Here is a 22,149-nt window from a genome sequence, read left to right as displayed (position 1 = left end):
GTTACCACCATAATAACACAACTTTGGGAGTTGGAAAATATTACTGATGATGAAGTGGATCGAGCGAGAAACACAAGTCTGGTTACCACCATTATCTGTTATTATTTATTCTTAAGTTCGAGCAACTGTGTACTCGCATTTCTACTAAACTTAGTGGCTTCCAGTTTTACATTTCTACTAAGCAACAGGACCATAGGCGCACCCAGCTGTCTTACGAACACATGGATCATGAATTCCTGACGATGTTAAAGCACCGGAAGTAAACAGTAGTTGTACCTGACAGAGCGGTTAATGATGAGGCAATGTAGCGTACTTGGGCGCTTAATGATGAGGCTGACTTGGGCGCCGGAAACAGTCACCACCAGCAAGCCGCCATAAAATTTCCAGGTCACCAAGATGCCCAAGAAAAACATACTACTACAAAGGTTCAGGAAAAAAAAATTGAGGGAGGTAACAAGAAAAACATTTTCAGACCATGCCGGCACTAAATGAAGAATAAAAAAGATTGCCGCATGAACTTTCAAGAAGTGGTTTGTACAAAGACATCATCAAAGATAAAATTGACTCAGATGCCACAATGAATATACACTTGAATAAAATTGACGAAGTTAGCCGCCACAAATTAAATTTGAAGTTGACGAAGTGGCCACCGAGTATTACCGGCTATGGGGGAATGACAAAGGTGCCAATGAAAGAATCGGCTAAGTCATCACCTGGAATATTCGGATACGGATGAATGACAATGGTGCCAAAAAAAAAAGAAAATCGGTTGAATCAGCACCTCAAATTTTTGAAGATGAGCATGGCGATAAATTTAAGTGATGTTGAAGAAATACCTTGCATTAATTTATTTGAAGAGAGAGCATGTACGAAGTCCCCACTTTAGTTCTCTGATTAAATCTATACCTATTTATAAAATAAGTAAGATTTCTATCTAAATTTTTAATTTGGTCTATTTGGTTTGGTCCATCTCGTATTATTGATAGGTGGGCCTTAGTTCATCCCGTATGTGAGTCGGACTAACCCCCACCGTTGACGACTCGATCATGAAGATCTCTATAAATTAAAGCACGAGCACGAGTATCAATACGTATTTGATATTTATACTAACCTTGTTCGTAGCAACCTACGGGCACTATGCTAGTAGTTTGTAAAGAATACAAGACTACTACCTTTATTATTGTAAGTGGCCAATAGTTGAAAAAATTAAACAAAGTTATTCATAGGATTGAATATGCGCGTGAGTGTTTGTAAGAATCTGCGTCTATACTATATATATATGCAAAGTAAAAAAAAAGAGTCACACAGTACAGTTGCTAAAGATCATGATTATTCATTAGACGCTATTTTGATACATATGAATATAGACGCAACACGAACATCTTTATATTTCCTCTGGGGCATATCAGTAATCCGATGCACAACTCCCAGGGTTACCCCAATGGCCAATTTCAGTGCTTGGACTTTTTCAAGAGGACCAGAATGACAGGGCACATGGCCTTCCCTTTCTCAAGGTCCTTCTCAAGGATGGAGGTATACGCCATGAACAGCTCGTCAAGGATGTCCTCACCAAAATGGTTGATGATCAATGGCTCAATACCAGCCCTTATGATCTTGGCGATGTTTTCCGCACTGCTGGAACAATCGGGAACAGTATATCCATCTGAGTCATCATGGGCATCCCAATTTGACTCAAAAAGTCTGATATCTTCAATATCGAATAGATCGTTCTTCTTGATCAACTGTGTCACCTCATCTCCTGATGGCGCGTAGTATGGCATGTTGAAGGATCTTAGTTTCTTCTTTTCGATGTGGCCCTACAAACCGTAATAAACTCTTAGTTAGTTTGATTATATTCTTTTGAGTTCCAATGGTCTTTGAGTTTTCATTCTGTGGAGTTCAACAGTGTGCTCGTGTAATAATAATGTACCTTCTGGACTAGGTGCTGAAGAGCTTCGGAAAGCAGTTCCCGAACACGCGCCACACCCCCGTGCATTGGCATCTCTCCCCGCTTTCGGCCAGCGAATGTTAGGACCATACGGCCGCCCGATACAAGTTCTTTGCACCGCAGTGTCAGGAACAACTCAAAGTCCTTTTCAAATTGTTCCCGGAACAGTTTTACCACAACTTGTGGAGTAGTCTTCCCAATGTAGATGTTGCCAGCATTCACATAGGTTCCATTTGAGAGATCCTCAGGGACCTGCTTGATAACCAAGCAAGTACCATGAGAAAAACAAAAATTAATGATAGTCCTAGCTAGCTTTAATTTGCAGTACTCGCCAAGTACAGTGACCAATAGTTTTAATTTTGTGCCGTCCAGATTTAGTTACTCCTTGTGTCATGGTCAATCATACCTTGGAGCGCCATATGAGACAGTGCGATGAGTGGAACAGATGGACGCTCTGGCACGGGAAAATCCTTGTGTACATGGACCCAGGCAGTCCGGCGACGTAGCAAGGGGCGGCGGCGGCCGCCGCCTTCTCCTCCGCGGCGACAGGGCCATGGAGCTGCTCGAGCGACCGGAAGACGAGGTTGAAGTCGTTGCCCGGCAGATCATTCAGAAAGAACTGCACCTCCATGGCGCCGCTGTTGTCCCGGACATGGGCTCTGACCGTGCTCATCACCTCGGAGATGACGAGCAGCGTGTTTGGCCCCGACGAGCAGCCGAGGTCAGCCGCGACCATCGTGCTCCCAGTCCCAGGGGAGAGCGACTTGACCGCCTCCTTGACGGCCTTGCGGAGCTCAGGCCAGATCTCCATTACGGTCTTCCTCTGCGAGTGCATCAACACATCATATAGAAGGGAATGAAATGAAAGAAATTAGCATCGTGCATTTCTCTATATGGCCGTGAAATGTATGAACTAGCTACGAACTTGGAAGATGGAATTGACGGCGTAGCTGTGCTTCCCGTCGCCGGCTGCCATGTGCAAGTCCCTTTCCACGGTCATGGCCTGCACCGGAGCACAGCCGCCGCCGGCAGAGACCATGGACGCCGGAGTGGCAGGCCCGGAGCATCGGGCGAAGGGCGGCGAGGCGAGGCCACGCTGCAGTCGTTGAGTGGAGAGTCGCGTTGGGAATGGTGGGGAGTAGCAGGAACCTAATAGTGAGCTTGCGCAAAACATTGCCATCGCCTGATCTCCTGAAGAGGAAAAAGTTGAGTTAGCTCCACGGGTTCTTGCTGGTATGCTCGTTTTCTTTGTTGGGTTCTGCACACTGCCAACTGGAGTCCTTTTTATAGAGCTCCAATGACGACAACAGCCGCCCCACCATCACGTCGAATTAAACATAATAGTCGCACAGAGCCGACTAAACGATAGCCGCCGCCTCATCACGGCCGCTCCATGCCATGGCGGCGGAGCTCCTAAGAAATTTTAGGTGGAACACATACCCCCTCCGTTTTATGAAAAGTGCAATACTGAATTTGAAAAAAATATCTCACTAAAAGTATAATTCTAGATACTGAATCTCAATTACCTATCTAATTAAGTGATTAGATTTCAATTGCATGTCAAAACTAACCATATGTGGCAAACGATTGAGGGCACGAGAGTCTTTTCACAACACCACTAATCTATTTGAAAAAACTCAGAATTGCACTCTTCATAGTATGGAGGAAGTATACATGCAACATATTTTTTTTGAGGAAAAGAGAGTTTTTTATTGCTCAGAAATAAAATTACAATTCTGAGCAATAATTTTGCTCTACATATGTCGGCATCGAGAACCTCCAAACCGCCGACCGCCGAGTGTCTGGACCTTTTTGCCAACCGTGCGAGCTCCTAAGCCGCCACCCCATCACGGCTGCAGAGCTCGTAAGAAATTTTAGATGGGGCAAACACACATGACAAACATAAGTCAAAGAAGATAATATATACTTTTTTTAGATTAACGGAGTGCCCCGGCCTTGAACACTCTCAAGAGGATATCTACAACCAAATGAGGAATACGCCCACGCGTTACAAGAGTTCTTAGACTCTAAACTTCAAATAAGAGATTTTACAAAAACAAAAAAAAAACTAAAAAATAAAGAAAGAAAAATTGAAGGCTAAGCATCAATCTTCTTTTTCATTCTGTTTTAATCTTCCAAAGTCTTCATACAATATCAATCAGTCACATCTCTTGTCTGCTTAGAAACTTGATGTCTGAATCATCTATTTGCCAAATTTCTTCATGTCAACCTCCCCTAGCACATAGGTGTGAGGAGATATCAACATTGCCTTCAAGAAGAAAAGGGCACCAAAAGGTGCCACCAATATCGACGTCATCTTAATGCCGACTAAGATTCCCTCAAATGATTTCCCGTAGAACCTGGCTTCAAATACGGACAAGTAGATAGGGTAGCTCGGCAAAAATACCTTCATGAAGGAAAGTGGCGCCATTGCCGTCTGGCGTGTGACCGGACGACTGGGATTGCCGGACCCCTGTGAAGCCTCCTCCTGCAATGAGGAGATAATGAATCCCACAGCCATGTGTCGCCCCTTGTGTTTCTAATCACTACTACAAAATCTGATTAACTGAGGCATTTTAAAAAGCCCTCAGAGGCGGGCAGAAAAAATAACCGCCTCGGTTAATAGGCATTAACTGAGGCGGTCACTTTTTATTAACGGAGGTAGTTACAGAAAACCGCCTCGCACAATCAATTAACCGAGGCGGTCAGCCTTAAAATGATTGCCTCGGTAAGTCTATTATTTTTCGAGGTGGGTGGATTATAATAACCCGCCTCGGTTAATGTACTGAGCCCAGTTTAAGCCCAAATCAGCCCGATTATTGAGAGAAGTATATAAACAGAATAAAACCCTAACCCACCCACCCCGCAACCAGCCGCCACTTCTTCCTCTACTCCCTCTCTCCCTCCCCTCCCGCAGCTCCCCCTCCCTCCATCTTCTCCTTCCTCTACTCTCTCTCTCTCTCTCCCTCCACTCCCGCGGCGGGCGGTGGGGCGAGCGGCGGGCGCTCGAGGCCACCAGTGTTGGGCGCCTTCGCGGCGGCCGCGAAGTTCGAGGCCACCCGCGCTCAGATTAGTGGTTGGTGCAATTGTAACGGTCACAAGGAGCTAATTAGGTGCACCCACGCCGAAGTCGGTGCCAAGTGGCACAAATCCTAGGCTGGCCAGCCTCCCACTTGCGTGCCACTCATCCTTCGGATGACGGTTTCATCAACTATCACCACTACTTCCAAGCTACGCAACCATCCTGAAGGCTATAAATACATGCCCCTACCTTCACTTCAACACACACCATTTAGAGAGAAGAAGAGTCTCAAAAAAGTCTTGTTCATGAGTTCATCCTTAGAGTAGAATAGGGAGAGTGCAAGGTCAGAGTCTAGAGGCAAGCTGAGTCTTTCGGCTCATCTCTAACTTTATGGCCTCGTAGGAATGAAGCGTAGTTGAAGTGAAGTTCCTCGTCTCTCATTGGTAACTCACTAGTCTTTCTTTTTACTTTAGTTACTTTACTTGGTTTATTTGATCGGATCACTTGATAGCGTAGGTAGCAAGTTCTACTTATTTGTGTGTGCTCTTTACCTTTGTACACAGGAGTATGTGACTCAATGGTTTTAGGCATGGTGCCTAGGCTTGGTTAGTTACCTTGGGTTGTGTTTGTGGTAGGCGACAGGTGGTGACAGCTTTGTCCATCCTTTATAGTCCATCACGTCCGGGTGCTTTCATAGAAATAGTTGCAAATTGCTATTGGACTCCCCTCTCACCTCATTTTGAAGTCCTTCCCATTCAAGCTGCCAAAGCATATCAAGCTAGTTTAGTAGCAAGTTATCTAAGAAATTTGTTAGCTAAACGATGTTAGACCCTCTACCCACTTACCTTTCTTCCCCTGGTGGGTCTGGTTGAACTAGTTATAGGTCTGGTCACACTTACATTCCTTGGATGCATCGATATTTGTGCACTTGTGTATTAGTTCATATAGGCTGAGTGCCACACCCGACCCCCATTAGAGACCCCGAATCTCTCTTCGAGTGCATCCAACAACTTCTTGCTAGAGGAAAGCTGCATGTATGCATCGACCAGGTTCTCTCCAAGAACACCGATCACATCCTATCTGAACAAGTTGTCAGCAGTACGCTCTCTCCTCCTTGAGAGTGCATAGCCCTGCAGGAGGACCTATGGTTAGGGGTGGTAATGGGCCATGGCCCTAATGGCCTCTTCACAGCCCATCATGGCCCTTAAATATTTTAGCTCAAAATTATATAGAATTAGAGCCCGGTCCTTTTAAGGCCCGACCCTTAGATTCTCTAGGCCAAATTGCAAGGCCCTTTACCAACCCTATCTATGGTGAAGAACCACAAGTTCATCGCTCCGAGCCGCAGCTCAAGTCTTTGAACACATCTCTTGGAAAACTCGTTCCATCAAAATTATTTGCTTTCAAATGTGTAGCAAAACTAGAAACCGAAAAAGGTCTATCAAGGTTATGGATTGTTGGAGTTAGTAGCAATTTACGGTTCATTTTAATCTGAAACATAATATAAATCATAATAAATATGATAGCAGAAACAAGAGCGATATTTATGCTTGCAAGTGTGACAACAAAATTAGACAGAATGTTTAGTAGGAACCCTGAAGTGGGGATAGTGCTGAAGGTATTGGATGCGTTGTTACCCTAATCAATCGACATTCTGATCAGCCCGTTCAATGTAGTCAGTCCCAGGTTGATGTCGTGCAAATGATCGCTATGCAAACGTCGGGAAGTAGTCATTCCTAGCAATAAGTAGCTGCGCAGATTGGCTCCCCAAAAACTTGATGGTCCTCTACTCGGTGCAGAGTATCGACCAGGATGGAGTCCCGGAGATCTACTCTTCCAGCGAGTATGTGCGCCTTGACTACTGGAATGAAGATACAGATGAGCAGGAATGGTAGTGGTGGTGTGTTGTTCATGCATGTAGAAGAGCATGTGCGCCTTGACTACTGGAATGAAGATATATAGGAGCAGGAATGGTAGTGGTGGTGTGCTGTTCATGCGTGTAGAAGAAAAGAGGAAGGCCATACATGTAGCCACTGGTAGACCTTTTGGCTTCTAGGTTCATTGTAGCAATGACAACCATCAAACTTTAGTTACCAGTAACCCTCAGCAACGATAGCCATTAGTTACTGGTCATTTTATGGTCAACCATCAATCATCACTTTCTAGTCACCAATTGCCATCAACCAACGTTAGTTACTAGTCTTCATTCAGAGACTAAAAAAGTAAAAATACCCCCAAGTCCAACCCACATATCCCATCAGCTCGGCTCGCGCCTTTGGTACCCTTGTATCCCTTCTTCACCTTCTTACAAGGTATAGACTAACAAGATCCTCTCAACTTTCAAGGAGGTTTAACCACTATTGTAACTAACCACCATTTTCTAAGGGCCTTAGAATTATCTTAATAGGTCTATACTTTATTAATCCAACATTTAATCCACATATAGCCCTACAAGATCATGAAGAAAACCTGGAAACTTTACATTAGTATTTTTGAGAAAAAAGTGATGTGGAAGTGTGGGTACACACTGTTCTTATCATACTTGTAAGCTGAATTCATGGGTTTGACCAGTTTTGGACTGGGTAATTGAACTATAAAACGCATCCACAACATACCTAGATTAAGATACTGCAACTTTTGCGTTATCGAAAAGTATAGTGTTTAGTAGTCAATTTTAATTTTAATTGACACTTAAACATACTATAACTCACTAGCACTTATGCTTTTCAAATAAACGTGCTTTGAGAATGTGCCCTTTGAGTTTGTTTCTTCATACAGACTTTCTCAAAATTCACAAATGATTCATTTTGTGTGGCACACAATATTTTGATACAATTTTCATTTCAGATGTCCTTTTATAGTATGTATAATTATAATTATAGAAATTGCTAAATCCCCCCCCCTTTTTTTTGTGAAACGCTAAAGCCCCTTCCTAAATTAAAATTCTCGCATCCTGTGATGGGCTGCTAGGAAACGGCCTGTGCGCTAGTGCAGCAGCAGACTCGAGTGATGGGCCATCATGGGTTCATTCTGTTTTGCTGGGCTGATTGGTTGGATTTGAAGCCTTCAATATGATGGTAGGACGTAAAACGCTTTTTAAGACCGTATTTTAAAATTAACCGTGGTTGAAAGTGAAGTTTTTAGTTCTTACTAACCCTTCTTGTTACAAGGGTCCCGCTCGGCTCAATATTTTATGGTACTCTGGGGAGAATATGATGGTTTTTGGTAAGCAACTTTGATCGTTATTAGCAGTTTTTGGCCAAAAACTAGTTTTACTTGTTGAAAACTGTTTAGGACTTCAACTTTTCATTCAAATAGGATAAAATCATTAATTAATTAATTAATTAAGAGTAAAGTCCATCATCAGTTTTTAAACTTGTACCGTTGTGTCATTCCAGTCCCTAAACTTGCAAATCGACCATTTATATCCTCAAGCTTATTCAAATAGAATAAAATCATTAATTAATTAATCCGTCGCTCATCTTCAGACAGTTCAAATTAATTAATTGAACTGTAGTGCCTCATTCACTAATTGACACCGAATCCCCTGAATCTGAGGATCAGCGTGCATTCTCAGCTAGAAGCAACCTCAGCTCCTAGCGGCTTCTAGGCGATGCATCTCAGCGGACAGGAAGCATCCACAGATCGATCAGCACCCAAGTAGGTATTATGCTATATGCTTGAATTATTGCCGTAGAGACGTGAGAATATTTAAAGGCAGAGTAACGCCGAAAGGATCCCTGTGCCAGAGGCAATTTCTTCCAATTGCACAAAGAATTAAAAAGAGAATATTTGCTTCAACATAAAAATTTTGATGTGGTGATGTAGTGCTACTCTAAATAAATCGAACCATGCTAAACATGAAAAGATTCATCGTAAGGCTCATGCGTGACCACGACATCCAAATGAAAGCAGAGCAGGACAATAAAACTGCCAAAATTCTCCCGAAACTTCCAAATGAAAAGAAAAGATTTATTTCTTCAAAAAAAAAGTCGTGTTTAAGCAGAACATATTTTCTTCAAGGATAGGAACGGCGTAGAAACAAAGACGAGCGTCCATCACGGAAATGTTCACATGGAGTACAAACAAAACCTGACACAGGAAAGGCAAAGGACACCCAAGCAGCTTAAGTCTGAATACTGCCACATTAGTGCAAATATATTCCATCCATTAATTCTTCCTACAGCAATCTGCCAAACAAACATATGCCTGAATACTGCAAATATATTCCATCCATTTCTGTTCCCTATTCCACAATTCTTTCTTAAATACAGCAATCCAGTTATTTAATTGCAATTTATCCCGGCGAAAAATGCTACTCTAATTCTGTAGACATATAATTGACTGCTGCGCTGCGCAATTTTATCGCCAAAACAGAGGCCCATCAGGTTTAGGGAGATACTGAATGGTTTTTCAACTATTCAATTGTGCCTATCAGTGTTAAAGCTTAGAAAAGAAAAGTTTTGCCCCCACCATTGCCTCACAAACACCTAAAGTTGCAACATAGAGCACAGATAGCTGAACCAGAGGAATGCAAAATGAATTGAATATCTCATCTCAGAAGTGCAGCCTTGTACGGGAGCACTACTGTAGACTACAACCAGAAAGAAGCGATGAGACATATTCAGTACACATCAAATTACATTGAAATGCTATTACTGTGCAAATTAGCAAGAGGCTATTCGTGCTGTGAAATAGAATTGAGATACCACCGAACCAAAAGACAAGGCCCACATATCCCAAATTTAAGCAATCCAGTACTTAGTTCAGCGCAGAGAAGACGATGAATCCGTTGAACGCAAGAGACATAGAGATCAAACCCAATCATATTACACAAAGGGAGGAATCTGATTGAATTCCATACTTGTGATATCACCATACGGATCGGACTCCCCAATGATTATTGGGCAGAGCAGGGAGCACAGCAGCCCCAAAATCCAATCCTTGTACAGAGGACTGACCACCCGTATCACACAACATAAATAATTACAACAGCGGCTATCATCGCAAGCATCCTTTCACTTTCAGGTCGAAAGGACATATATACTGTAGTAATCAGCACAGCAACAGGAACAGAGAATAGCAGAAGTTACCGATGACCATGCGTCTCAGATCTTGTCGATGTCCTCGTCCTCGAACTGTATGTAGTCGTCCTGCGCGCCGGTGTCCTCCTCGTCGACGACGCCCTCGTTGAGCCTGACGTTGTCGGGGATCTCGCCGTAGGCCTTGAGCAGGCGCGCCTCGTCGTTCATGTACTTGAGGATGACGTCGGCCTTGTCGTCCTGGTAGTCGCGGAGGCCGACGAGGACGATGTCCCCGGCCGCGATCCAGACCTTCTTGTGCATCTTGCCCCGGATGTGGCAGAGGCGCTTGGTGCCGTCGATGCAGAGCGCCTCGCAGCGCCCGTTGCCCAGCATCCGGGTCACCTGCGCGTACTCCTGCCCGTCCTCCTTGAACACCAGCTCCCGCTTCTCGTCGTCCGCCTCGTTCTTGCCCCGCTTCCGGTTCTTGCCTCCCTTCCCCTTGTTCTTCGGCATCGCGGGGGAGAGGAAACCCTAGCGCGCGGCTTGATCGGGGGAAGGGGTGGGGAATTTTGGTCGCGGGAGGTTTGTTTTTGTTTGTGCGCGGCAGCTAAGCTTCGTCTTCGCCGGGTGGTGGTGGATTGACGCCTTCACGGGGAAAGCAGGCGGTTTTCTGATTTGTTTCGGGAAAAAAGGCGGCGGGGAGAACGCGAGGGGATCTGAGCCGTTTGATCTAACGGGTGGAGGGAAGGGACGGTGGGGATGGGTCCCTGGGGGCACCAACACGGGTTCTCGTGGGCCCACACGCCGGGGAGGAGCCGAACCCGACGACCGTGGGTGGGAGGAGCGAGTCCGGGGTCTTTCCTTTTCTTTTGGTAATCTCCCAACTATATCCTCCACCCCTCTCATTTTCATCCCATTCTAAGCCGTCACGGCGTCACGGCGTCCTTCAGTTATTTGACATCATCAACTAGTTGAATGCCCGTGCATTTCTACGGGAGTCAATTTTTTTAACATGAAAAAAGAGTACATGAGAATAAATCATGATGCAAATCAAACAACTAATTGGATACCAGCAGTCTAAGCTAAAAATTTAATTATAAAGAGATGCAAATATGCTAACAAATAACAATATTCATCATATATAATGTTCTCGTTCCGAAAGGTATTGAGATAAATCAAACTTACTGGTTCACCACTGTCATCAAGGTCAACTAAATATCCAAACAAATATACAATACATTCTATTTTATATCTCTTCCTACGATACGGTAAAGATAATTCTTTATGTCCGCACCAAGCAATTTTTTATAAGCATTTAAGTCTGACGTCAACACATCAATGATAAAATTCTGCCGCATGACGCGGGCATCCTGCAAACAATTCGAATACATAAGTATACATCTCATATGTGATCGATAGAAATAATTATTAAAGATCACAAAATATTTTTTGCACAAAATAGTATACACACCTTATAAATTTTCGTGGTTAGCATACTTTTTCACGGAGACATGTACTGCAGAGTCAGGTAATCCATAGAATATCTGCGGCAGCTTCCCTATCAATCTATTGTATAGAGTAAAGAAGAGCTATTAATTATTTGTAATCTACTAGTGGAGATGCATGTGGCTCGGGCAAGTGTTTAAAGAATAATTATTTAAAATATTGCATGATTAAAAATAACAATATTATATTTAAAAGTAATATGAGATTCAAAATTGATGTAACAAAAGCAAAGTTGGAGCCAAAATTGATTCACACTCACTAAAATTCTAAAAAGAATCTATAAAACCTATAAAGTTAGTCCTCACTAAGAGTCATTAACTCTATTTCTCTTAATATGCAAGCTATCCACGTCATCATCTACTAAAAACTTCTATTTATGCCTTCTACCGATTTTCTGTGCACAACCGCAAGTCACTATTATAAGCCATCAATTCTAGCGCAAATGATTCCTCAACCACAACAAACACACCAGAAAGGAGCTGAAGAAAACCAAAGGCCGTCACTGCAATACGAAGAAACCCGAAGATCGTCCCTACAATCGGGTTTAAATAACTCCACTTCACCTCCGGCATGCCCTGTCCTACTCGGCATGGCTGTAGCTAAGGGCACCGTCGACTTCATCTTCGTCAACGCCGCCGCCGTGCTGCAGGGCTGCAACCTCCATGCCCGCCGTCCGCTCTCCAACCAGAGCAGCATCTAGGAAAAAGGATATGAAAGGTCTTTGGTGGTGTTTAAACTCATCTTCAAGGAGTTTGGTTTTCAATCTCCTTTTTTATGATTTTTTTATGGAGAGGAAAAAAGGTGGGAAAAGAATAATGCAATAATAAGAATACAAGGATAAGGATTAAAGGGGGAAAATAAAAAGAAGAAAAAAAGAAAGGAGAAAAGGAAAAAGTAGAGAAAATAAACAGAAAAAAATAAAATGAGAGAAAAAAAAAAGAAAAGTATAAAAGAATAAAAACAAAAAAAAATTGTCTCATACTTTACGAGTGCTATTTTTTTCATTAATTTTCTATTTAGCTAAAATAATCTTTCTTCTATGTCTCAAGTCCCGCAGCAACGCGCGGGGAATCGCCTAGTATATATATAGGACTAATTCCATAATAGACATGTCAGAGATCAAAATAAAATAGGTATGTTTACACATTTATTCAATCAAAGTGCATTAGCCTACCTTCCACACACTTTCAATGGTTCAACCTTTCGGCAATCAAAACAGAAAGAACAATAACAAAAAAAGAAAAAAAATTAACTTATGCATATGACTGCCTCCTCTATCAATTGGGAATGAAAATTAGCCTCCTTATAGGAATAGCTCCAAGAGCACGCAGATCTGCTCACACCTATCATTGCTTTAAAATTACTTAAGGCGAAGATCACACATTCAACTGAGCAACTTCTTTGACAGCAAAGTTACAATTTCAACAACAGCATTTGCTTTATCTGAAGAATTGCTTACAACACACGCTGTCATTAGTTTGGTCGTTACGACTTAGCATAGCAGGTGCCCAGCTGTTTCATCTATTATAGCCAGCTAAGTGATAAAAATATGGTCAGTTTCTTTTTTGTTTTTTTTTGAGATTACACAGTACAACACAGACACTCACAACGCACGCACATTCACATTTCTATGAACACACGTACGCAAACCCTACCCTTATGAGCATCTTCGAAGACTGAGCCGGCAAATCCTCGAGATTGACGAAGTCATCACAGGCGCCTCGTTGTCGACGTGGACGTCGTCTACCACTGAATGTACAACGCCGTTAAATCCCAGAATATTCAGACCCATAGGGAGTCGAACCCAGGACCTTAGGTGCTACTGAGACTTTTGTAACCACTAGGCTATAGGCCCTTTCCCAATATGGTCAGTTTCTTCCTCTTTATTTTTTTGAAATCAGGCAGTGCTTTATTGATTCAATAAGATAGTTACATCGTTTACAAGCAATTGAAGGATAGAATTAGGGGGATCATCTACCCACACAAAGGAATTTTTCTCTACCAAAGCTTGCCTTGCTAGTTCATCAGCTACTAAGTTGCATTCCCTGTTGCAATGACTAATGGAAATGGCAGCAAAATCCATCCAAAGTTGGCAACATTCATCATAGATAGGAGCTGCCGCGGTGGCTGAGAAGCCTCCTTCATTCATCGTAGTAACAAACTTCCAAGCAATCAGCTTGTATTTCAACTCGGTTGCAGCCAATTTGTTGAGCCAGCAGGAGACCACCTCTCAGAGCAAAAGCTTCTGCCATAGCAGCATCCACCACATGCGGAATGTAACTGTGCGCCGCTGCAATAAAGCTCCCTGTTGCATCTCTGATCACTGCACCTGTGCTTCCTGCCCCCTTCGTTGCATCATAGGAGGTGTCAACATTGATCATTTGAAACCCTTCAGCAGGTCTCTTCCAATTCTTGTTCACCACTGCTGTCTTCTTTATTGCAAGGGCATAATTTGTAGAGATAGCAGCAATTGAAACAGCCGACCTTGCCGGGTTCTGAATTTTCACTCCATGAGTAACTTGTCTTCGCTGCCACCAAATATACCAGCATCCTGTAAGTATAAGTTCAGCAATACCAACATTAGCTAGCCCCGTGGCCACTCCCCGCTTGCCAATGATCTCCTGTATTAACACCGAGCCTGATCTGTCCGTGGAAAGTAGTCTTTCAATGACCTCCCAAATACCAAGGGCCTTCCATACCTCCCTTGCTCGGTTGCACGAGAATAGAGAATGTTTTATATCCTCTGCACCCAAGATTTTTTTTCCCGACCGGAACCGGTCCGGAAACCGCGGTTACCGGTCAAACCGGTCCGGACCGGTTCCGGTACCGGTCGGTTTCAAACCAACCCAATTCAAAATTCAAATTTCAATTCAAAAAAATAAAAAAATTCCTAAAAATACTTCAAGATGCAACGAATCTAATTGTGTCAAATTTTTTCAAATATTCGTTCATTTAGTATACTTTGCGGGTATTTGAAGTTAAACCAAAAAATAAAATAAAAAAATAGGCCGGCCCATTAAGGCCCACTTTGGCCTATCGCGCCAGCATCTTCATCACTCACCCCCCCCCCCCCGACGCCCCCAGAACAGGGTTTTTTTTTACCGACCGGTCGGCTGAAACCGCCGCCCTCCGGTTCCGGTAAATCGGATCGGTTTGACCGTTTACCGGGAAAAAACCGGTCAAATTCAAATTCCAAACCAAAAAAGGCAGTTCAACCGGTTAGCCGGCTGGTTTACTACTCAAACCGCTCCGATTTGAGTGGTAACCGGTGCGGTGAACAAAAAAACCAATGGTTTTAAAGTGGTTCCCCGGTGTGAAATAAATGAAATTTTTGGCATGAGCTATGCACATATTAATGTAAAAGACCACACTAAAGCAACAATTTATAATCATGCATACAAATATAATAGCAATAAGCGTGCATACAAATATCATAGTCATAATCGTGCATACAAATACAGTAGTCACTGATACACATCAATAAAAATTCAACGTAAGAATGGGAAGACCCCCATTTGGGACGCCATTTCGTATTCGGCGGTGGACATCACATTCAAACCTCGTACTCTAAGCAGCTCGGCCTTGTAGTCTTGCCAAGATTGCCCTGTCCACGCCGATGTTGTCTCCCATTCCTGAACTAACATAGTGTAAAAATGGAGGTCTTCCCATTCGTACACCCATCTCGTCGGTGGCTGCATGCTGATGTCAGGTATGGAATAGTGAAAAGAGTGTGAGGTATTGCTGTAGGAGGAAGAAGAATACTATGGAGTGTCGTAGTCCGTCGGTCTAACCGTTCTCCTCTGCAATTCCGGTGCTCCATGGTCGGGGTCCTGAGTAGCATGTGTGAACTGAGTCTCCCCTGCAATTAACCATATATCATAATTAGTACTCATAGTCAGAAATATGTGTGCATATATTGGTGCAATATATACCTGTGAAACGAATGGGACCACCACCACCACTACCACCAGCACCAGAACCACCACTACCACTATCACCACCACCACCAGCATCAGCACCGTCACTATCATCACCATCATCAGCTGAGCTGCTATCCCCAGTCTCCTGATACGGTGGACTACGCTCACCATCGCCATCATCAGTGGAGGTGTCGTTGTTAACTGATTTTGCTGTTGCTTTTCCTTTTCGTTTTTGACGCTTCGGGTCACCCTTCGTAGGCCCCCTCTGGAACTTTCTCTTCCCTAGGTGAGTGTCACCCATATGTTTACGTGCCCAATCGCTGATGCAATTGTCCCCCATGGCCTCACGAAGATCTGAGAGGTTTATTTGATCCCTAACAATATGGGACGGGAGAGAGACGTCTCCGTCATCATCATCCTCGTCCAGAACTGGAGCCCGGTTAGATCTACCATATTCCATCCATTCCCGCACCGGATTATTCTCATAGTAGAATGAAAGATGGGCCAGCTGGTCAATAAAATCACCCTCTGCGAACTTGCCCTTCGAAACATCCTCTGCATAGGATTCCCCCTCGTCGAACCACTACCCCCTCCATGCTCGTATGCACCTCCTCTCTGTTCCACCCCCGTTGGTACTCTGCTTCCGCTCTCGATAGGTCCATGGCACGTTGCAGCTGAGCCTCCTCATCTTCTTCTTCACCGGGATTGTTTTCCTCCGCTGCAGTCTTCTGCCGTCTCAACCTCTCTCGAGCCCGGTCAGCAGTTGCCTTCTTAGCCCTCTCAATGTCACGCTGAAAGTACTCCCGCACATTTGGTGGCACATTCCTGCAATGGATCACCTGCGCCCCGCGCCCAGCCAAATGTTGTTTCAATCTAGTCGCACCACCACCTCCTTTCTGCGTATGACAATAGTAGCATCGCCATCCGGGATAAAGATTTTCACCATGTTCCCATACAACATCTTTTATCTCTGCCTGACATTGTCTATCTGCATAAATGGACAATAAAAACATAGTCATATAGACACCTAAATAAAAACTACATAAATCATATATACACCTAAATCAAATCTACCTAAATCCTAAGTCATAGTGTAAAAAATCATCTAATACACCTAAGTCATACACCTAAATCCTAAATACACCTAAGTCATATACCTAAATCTTACCTAAATCCTAAAACAAATCATCTAATATTCTAAATCAACTCATAGGGTAAAAAAAAAAGAGTTCATACCTTGTGCCGGCTAGCCGCCTCACCGGACTGGCTTACCATCGCTCCGGGTCGGTAAACCGGCTGCGCGCGCGGTTTAACGTTGGGGGCCGGTAGATCCGCGGTCGGGCTGGCTTACCGGGGCTACCCGCCCGGCTAGCCGTGGTCTCCGGGGCGGCTTGCCGGGGGTGAGCGCCAGTCAGGGCGTGGTGGCGGCGGGAGAGGGAATGGGAGGCTGGGGGCGGGAGAAGGGTAATGCAAAGGAAGCTATTGGTAAAGTTTGGTCAAAGTTTTTCTATATTGCGGGAGTACCTGGAAGATAGGCTGACAATCTATACTTTGTCACCGCGGTCAGGGAGATACAGAAGTAGGGTAAGTTTTCTTTGAATGCATTGACACCTATGAGCTTACATTCCTGTATCTCATGATTTCCATATGGTTGCAGGTGAAGGTATCTCATCACCCACTGGACGGGATATTGATGGCAAGTACCTTGACCAGAACGAGCAAGATTTGAAGACGAGATACGTAAAGTTTCAAAAAGACTGGCCCATATTTGGCGTCAACATTGATGTGTGATTCATGGACTGGCCCGACGAGGATGAGTGTCATCAACTTTTTGATATATTACAATGGGGTCATGTGGTTCCACAAGTCTATTGATACGAGTGGAAGAACTCAAGATGCCGCATATTTGGTTAAGGTAACCCCTAAACATGTTTCATTGACATTGAGTATGTTTTGAAGGGTACTAAAGATTCTGCCTATTTTGACAGGAGATTCGAAAGGTGGTGGAGGAGATTGGACCGGAGCATGTCGTGCATATAGTCACCGACAATGGCTCGAACTACAAGAAAGCATGCAAGGCACTAGGAGAGGTGTATGAACACATTTCTTGGACACCTTGTCTAGCACACACCGTCAATTTGATGTTGAAGGATATAGCTCCAAGGCCCGAACATGCTGGTACGATCAAGCATTGCAAGCTAATTTCAAATTGGTTACACAATCATGGTCAGTTGAATGCAATGATGAGGAACGCAATCGGTGGTGAGTTGGTCAAGTGGAATGCCACTCGATTTGGAACCAACTACATGTTCCTAGAGAGCATCTATCGGAAACGTGATCGTTTCATGCAGTGGATGGCATCTACTGAGTTTTTACGAAGCAAATGGGCGAATACCGAAGATGGTAGATTTACTCATGCTAGGTTTTCAAGTATCGAGTGGTAGGAGGGATTGAAATATATCATCGACACAGTTCAACCAATATACAAGTTCCTTCGCTTCGCTAATCAGGACAAGCGGCCCAACATGTGCGAAGTCGTGATGGCCTACCAGAATACGAGACAGGAGCTGGAGTCTTTCTTTGGAAACAATATTTCCACTCGGACAGAGTATGTTAAGGTTTTGGAGGGTAGGATGTGTGACGTGTTCATAGGCACGTATGTGGGTCCAGGTAAGAATACACGAGTCATCTATTTTGAAGCTCTATTGACCTTATATTTATTTGAAGTGATTTATATTTTGCAGCTGCTGTCCTAAATCCGAGGTATGCATATACGATGGATCCAACTCAAGAAATGTTTCGTGGACTCAAGGATACATTTGAGCACATGACGGATGTCCAGAGAGCCGTGCAGGCATTGCAAGAGCTTGAGGTGTTTCGGCAGAAGTTTGGTGAGTTTGGTAGTGAAATGGAAATGAGAATGGCGATGGACCCAAAGACATCCCCATGTAAGAGTTAGTCCGTAAGACATTGTTGTTTTCTGTATTCCAATATATTGCTTATATACTCGGTTGCACATGCAGCGTCCTGGTGGACGATGTTCGGATCAAGCACTCCAAAGCTGCAGTACCTTGCCATGCGGCTTGTTTCACAATGTTGTTCATCCAGTGGATGCGAGCGGAACTGGAGTACTTTTGCCTTGCTGCATACAAAGGTTCGCAATCGGTTGTCGCACAAGAAACTTAACAAGCTGGTCTATGTCAACTACAACCTTCGTCTGCGACTTGAGGAGGTCTCCGGCCCACCGATGCGTGAAAAAGGTGATTTTATTGACTAGCTGGCCCATCTTTCATTCTACGATGAGAATAATCTGGTGCGGGAATTGATGGAATATGGTAGATCTAACCGGGCTCCAGTTCTGGACGAGAATGATGATGACGGAGACGTCCCTCTCCCATCCCACATTGTTAGGGATCAAATAAACCTCTCAGATCTACGTGAGGCTACGGGGAATGATTGCATCAGCGATTGGGCACGTAAACATGTGGGTGACACTCACCTAGGGAAGAGGAAGTTCCAGAAGGGGCCTACGAAGGGTGACCCGAAGCGTCAAAAACGAAAAGGAAAAGCAGCAGCAAAATCAGTTAATAGCGACATCTCCACTGATGATGGCGATGGTGAGCGTAGTCCACCGTATCAGGAGACTGGGGATAGCAGCTCGGCTGATGATGGTGATGATAGTGATAGTGCTAATGCTGGTGGTAGTGGTGCTGGTGGTAGTGGTGGTGGTGGTCCCATTCGTTTCACAAGTATACATTGCACCTATATATGCACAAATGTTTCTGACTATGAGTACTAATTATGGTATATGGTTAATTGCAGGGGAGACTTAGTTCATACATGCTACTCGGGACCCCGACCATGGAGCACCGGAATCGCAGAGGAGAACGGTTGGACCGACGGACTACGACACTCCACAGTATTCTTCTTCCTCCTACAGCGATACCTCGCACTCTTTTGACTATCCGATACCTGACATCAGCATACAGCCACCGACAAGATGGGTATACGAATGGAAAAACCCCCATTTTTACACTATGTTAGTTCAGAAATGGGAGACAACATCGGCGTGGATAGGGCAATCTTGGCAAGACTACAAGGCCGAGCTGCTTAGAGTGCGAGGTTTGAATGTGATGTCCACCGCCGAATACGAAATGGCGTCCCAAATGGGGGTCTTCCCATTCTTATGTTGAACTTTTATTGATGTGTATCAGTGACTACTGTATTTGTATGCACAATTATGACTATATTATTTGTATGCACGCTTATTACTATTGTATTTATATGCATGATTATAAATTGTTGCTTTGGTGTGGTCTTTTACATTAATATGTGCATAGCTCAAGCCAAAAATTTCATTTATTTCACACCGGGAAATCACTTTAAAACTGTCGGTTTTTTTGTTCACCGCCCCAGTTACCACTCAAACCGGAGCGGTTTGAGTAGTAAACCGGCCGGCTAACCGGTCGAAACCGGTTGAACTACCGTTTTTTGTTTGGAATTTGAATTTGACTGGTTTTTTTTCGGTAACCGGTCAAACCGGTTCGGTTTACCGGAACCGGAGGGCGGCGGTTTCAGCCGATCGGTCGGTAAAAAAAACCCTGTCTACACCCGATGGACACATAGGACAGGTTCCAGTATTTGATATATGCTTATTGGCCAAAATCACCAAACATGGTATACATCCATGAATAGGGGTGTAAATGGTACGGATATTTCCCGACCGTATTCGAATTCGATCCGGTCTGAAAGGATTTTTATCCGTCCGTATCCGATTCCGACTATTTGTTATCCGTAACCGATCCGTATCCGAATGCTCAAAACTTACATTTTATGATGTCGATATCTATTGCAATCTTATCTGATAAAAACTAACACTATCCGTATCCAACTCCGTATTCGAACATAAATATAAAAACAAATACGATATCAGTGATATTCGTCCGTATCCGATCCGTTTTTATCCCTATCCATGAAGCACTCGCCAAGCAAATATTTTAATCTTGCTCGGTACTAACATTTTCCACAGATCTTTCCATACTGAAACTGAGCTTGTACCACCTGCAGCAGCGGCATTATTTCTAGCACGGTACCTCTGGTTCCATTGGCAATGATAGGCCGACTTAACTGTGAATAACCTATTCCGATTATGGTGCCAAGCTACCACATCCTCGCGGCCATTGCGGATAGGGATTTGGAGGATACGGTTAGCATCAGTTGGCCAAAATAACGAACGGATCAGCTGTACATCCCATTGTCCATCAATTGGGCTAATTAGCTCATCTACCGTGGATACCAGAGTATTGCCTCTCGGTGCGAAAACCTTCATGTTATGGCTATTGGGAATCCAATGATCATGCCAAATATTAATTTGTGATCCATCGCCAACACGCCAAATATAACCTTGTTTGAAACATTCAAGCCCCGCCAGCACGCTTTGCCACGTGTATGAACTGCCGCTTTTCCTTTTTGCTTGTAGGAATTTCCCATCCGGATAATACTTTGCCCTCAACACTCTTGCACATAGCGAGTCCGGCTCGCATAGTAGCCTCCACACCTGTTTTGCAAGCAATGCTAGGTTGAAACTCTCAAAATCTCTGAACCCCATACCCCCTTTTGCCTTTGGTAAACACAATTTCCACCATGCCTGCCAGTGGATCCTTCTATTTCCATCATCATCACCCCACCAATACTGCAATATTATGTCTGTCATCCCTTTACATATTTTCTTTGGGATTCTAAACACCATCATCGCATATGTTGGCACGGCCTGAGCAATAGATTTGATTAAGACCTCCTTACCTCCTGAGCTCAATATTTTCTCCTTCCAGCCATTTACTCTCATGCTTATTCTATCAATGAGATGAAGGGGAGCAATCACTCCTGTCCACCCCAACCAACGCCGGCAAACCCAAATACTTATCATTTAAAGATTCATCAGTAATATTCAGGACTGCACTCACCTCAGCTTTCACATCTGGTGTTGTGTTCTCAGAAAAAAATATGCTTGATTTATTCTCACTTAACAATTGCCCAGAATTTTGGCAATACCTATCAAGTATGCTCCTCAGGCAGTCTGCGTTTTGTTTGTCAGCTTTCATAAGAATTAGCGAGTCATCTGCAAATAATAAATGGGATACTGTCGGAGCTCCTCGACAAACTTTTATCCCATCTAATTCTCCTGTCTGCTTAGCCTTCTGTATCAGGCAGGATAACCCTTCAGCAACCATCAAAAAGAGGTAAGGGGATAGTGGGTCCCCTTGTTGAATGCCTCTGGTTGGAGTAAAGGATTCGGTTTCCATGGAGTTAAACCTGACCGAATACTTAAGTGAAGAAACACACGCCATGATCAGCCTTACCCATCTTGCATCAAAATCAAGTTTTAACATAATTTCTCCAAAAAAACCCCACTCCACCCTGTCGTATGCCATATGCATATCCAACTTAATTGCACATAGCCCATTTTTCCCCTTCTTCCTCTTGATGGCATGGATACACTCATATGCAATCAAAATATTATCAGTGATTAGTCTACCGGCACAAAGGCACTCTGATGCCCACTAATAATAACAGGAAGGATAGCTTTCATTCTATTAGATAGCTTATTTCTTTCTCTTCTTCCTCTTTCTATCTTCAATCCTTTGACCTTATTTCTTTCTAGTGTTACTAAAAAATAAGCACATCAAGCAGCTTATTCTTTGGCGGGGCTTCTGTGTCTCTTGAAGATGA

At 43.8% G+C, this 22,149-nt stretch overlaps 2 protein-coding genes across 2 annotated transcripts; both read right to left on the bottom strand.

Moving 5' to 3' along the window:
• Nucleotides 1–1,347: 1,347 nt before the first annotated feature.
• On the bottom strand, nucleotides 1,348–3,182 carry LOC120651745 (anthranilate O-methyltransferase 2-like). Its single transcript, XM_039929358.1, has 4 exons — nucleotides 2,874–3,182; nucleotides 2,355–2,771; nucleotides 1,931–2,200; nucleotides 1,348–1,817 (listed from the first exon to the last, which is right to left on the bottom strand). Exons 1-4 carry the CDS (start codon nucleotides 3,126–3,128, stop codon nucleotides 1,452–1,454), a joined length of 1,308 nt encoding a protein of 435 aa, XP_039785292.1. The 5' UTR covers nucleotides 3,129–3,182; the 3' UTR covers nucleotides 1,348–1,451.
• Nucleotides 3,183–9,778: 6,596 nt separating this feature from the next.
• LOC120699135 (eukaryotic translation initiation factor 1A-like) lies at nucleotides 9,779–10,654 on the bottom strand. The gene has a single exon (XM_039983010.1). It carries the CDS (start codon nucleotides 10,505–10,507, stop codon nucleotides 10,079–10,081), a length of 429 nt encoding a protein of 142 aa, XP_039838944.1. The 5' UTR covers nucleotides 10,508–10,654; the 3' UTR covers nucleotides 9,779–10,078.
• Nucleotides 10,655–22,149: the final 11,495 nt, after the last annotated feature.

Source organism: Panicum virgatum, chromosome 1K (assembly GCF_016808335.1).
Source record: "Panicum virgatum strain AP13 chromosome 1K, P.virgatum_v5, whole genome shotgun sequence".
NCBI lineage: Eukaryota > Viridiplantae > Streptophyta > Magnoliopsida > Poales > Poaceae > Panicum > Panicum virgatum.
Note: the sequence above shows the minus strand (reverse complement) of the source record. Positions and strands in the feature narration are given on the sequence as shown.